The 1893-nt window shown below is 36.1% G+C and overlaps 1 protein-coding gene across 1 annotated transcript; it reads right to left on the bottom strand.

The window, feature by feature from the left end:
• Positions 1 to 482: 482 nt before the first annotated feature.
• Positions 483 to 1547, bottom strand: LOC125873218 (uncharacterized). Its single transcript, XM_049554116.1, has 2 exons — positions 1328 to 1547; positions 483 to 1174 (listed from the first exon to the last, which is right to left on the bottom strand). The coding sequence occupies exon 2, from the start codon at positions 1143 to 1145 to the stop codon at positions 660 to 662; it is 486 nt and encodes a 161-aa protein (XP_049410073.1). The 5' UTR covers positions 1146 to 1174; positions 1328 to 1547; the 3' UTR covers positions 483 to 659.
• Between the last annotated feature and the right edge of the window lie 346 nt (positions 1548 to 1893).

The raw sequence follows: 1893 nt of genomic DNA, 5'->3' as shown, positions 1-1893 counted from the left end.
GACAGATCCACATTTATTCCTCAAAATCATTCAACCAACAACTCATTCTTTTCTTTAGTTTTACTATCCATCAAGTTTTTATTTTGTTTTAAATAACAATGGTATGTGAGACATGCTGCACAGCTCTAAACACCAACAAGCATGTAGGTCAATACAAGTATCGAGTAATTTTAGTCTTACGATTCACTCAGGCTCTTCCAATGACAAGGCACTAGGGAGCCAAATATTGTAAATTCTCCCTCTCAATGCATAAAGAATAATAGAATATAAATCTAAATAAGTTCAAAAACAAACAGAGTTTAAACTTATTTTACAGAAACAAGTCAAGAAAATAAGTTTTTGCAAAAACTCAAATAGAATTAATTCTGCAGTTTCCGTTTGTTGAAAATTTTCAAACAAACGCCTAAAACATTTTGTTGATCATTCACAGTATCATTGCAAGTGAAAAATCAAAACGAATTGCAAAATCATCAGCAAAGCAGTTATCAAAAGTTAAATTTCCAATAGCAGACAAAACTAATGAATCCAGTGGGTAAAGAATCAAATGAATCCAATGATATTGTCGTAGAAATTCCAAATGCAACAAATCTAATCATGATGCAGTAGACTTACATACATCTGTAGTATACTATATGAACTGATTTGCATATGAAGATATATCAAAGAATTTCTCTCCTAGCATCATACCCGAACTGAGATCGCTGGATATTTTGTTGTCGCTTCTTGTACACAATTGCACCGACACCTACAAAACAAATGGCGGCGATCACTCCAACTGCTATTCCGGCCTTCTTTCCACTCGTCATTCCACCACCAGATGATTCCTTCGACGACTCTGCACTCTCGTGGCTAATATCACTCGCAGCTTCGGAATTCGGAGCCGGCGACGGGGAATCTTTAGAGGTAGAATCACCCGGTGATGGCGCCGGAGATGAATTCGGAGAGAGATCTGACGGTGAAGGTGCCGGCGGAGAAGTTAGATTTGATGAAGGCGATGGAGCCGGACTCACCGGTGGAGAAGCTACATCAGCGCCAGATTCCGGTGCAGGACTTGGTGAACTTGCAGGCGGATCTGTGCAGATACATTGTTGAACAAGCAAAACAGCAAAGAGAAGAGTGAAGGAAAACATTCGAACTGTCGCCATTGCTAACAAATCAAACCTTCCACTTCCGCCTGTTAACACAAAAACACTACAATTAGAATTAAATCAAACGATTTACAATATAATACAAATACAGATCTGGAGATCCACATAATAATGAAATTGAAAGCTTAAACACTGAAGTAAATTGAAAAAACCGTTCTAGAGAGAGAGAGAGAGCGTACCTGGGTGAAGTGTGGAAAGAGAAAATGGCGATGAATGAGGGAATGCTAGATTAAGGGGGAAATGCTCGATTTGTTAATAGCGTGAAGGAGAAAGAAACGGAATGGACTCCTTTTGGATCTGAATTTGAAAGTTGCGTAGGATATAAGAAGAAAAGTTGCGTATTTTGGGTTAAATACTCAAATGACTTATCACGTTTGGATCTTTAGTTTTTGCTTTACTTTTTTCAAACTTTATGGCATGGTATGTTTTTGTTTTTATATTGCAAATTTGATAAATATTTCATATTATAATGTATTTAACTAGTTAATTATTAATACTTCAATGTAATTAAGTTTGTAATCACTATTTAAATATTCTTTAATGTCTAATCTATTCTAATCATAAAATGAAATAATTTTGATACTAGAGATATAAATATGCTTAAGGATGTGATGTTGGTGATCAATAAAGAATAGGCTATCAAATGCATATTTTGGTGGATAGTCATGCAGGGCCGGCTCTATGTATAGTTTAATAAGGCATTGGCCTTAGGCCCCCAATTTTAGGGGGCCTCAATTTTTTACTA

This window comes from Solanum stenotomum, chromosome 8 (assembly GCF_019186545.1).
Source record: "Solanum stenotomum isolate F172 chromosome 8, ASM1918654v1, whole genome shotgun sequence".
NCBI classification, from domain to species: domain Eukaryota; kingdom Viridiplantae; phylum Streptophyta; class Magnoliopsida; order Solanales; family Solanaceae; genus Solanum; species Solanum stenotomum.
This window is presented reverse-complemented; position numbering and strand designations above follow the sequence as displayed.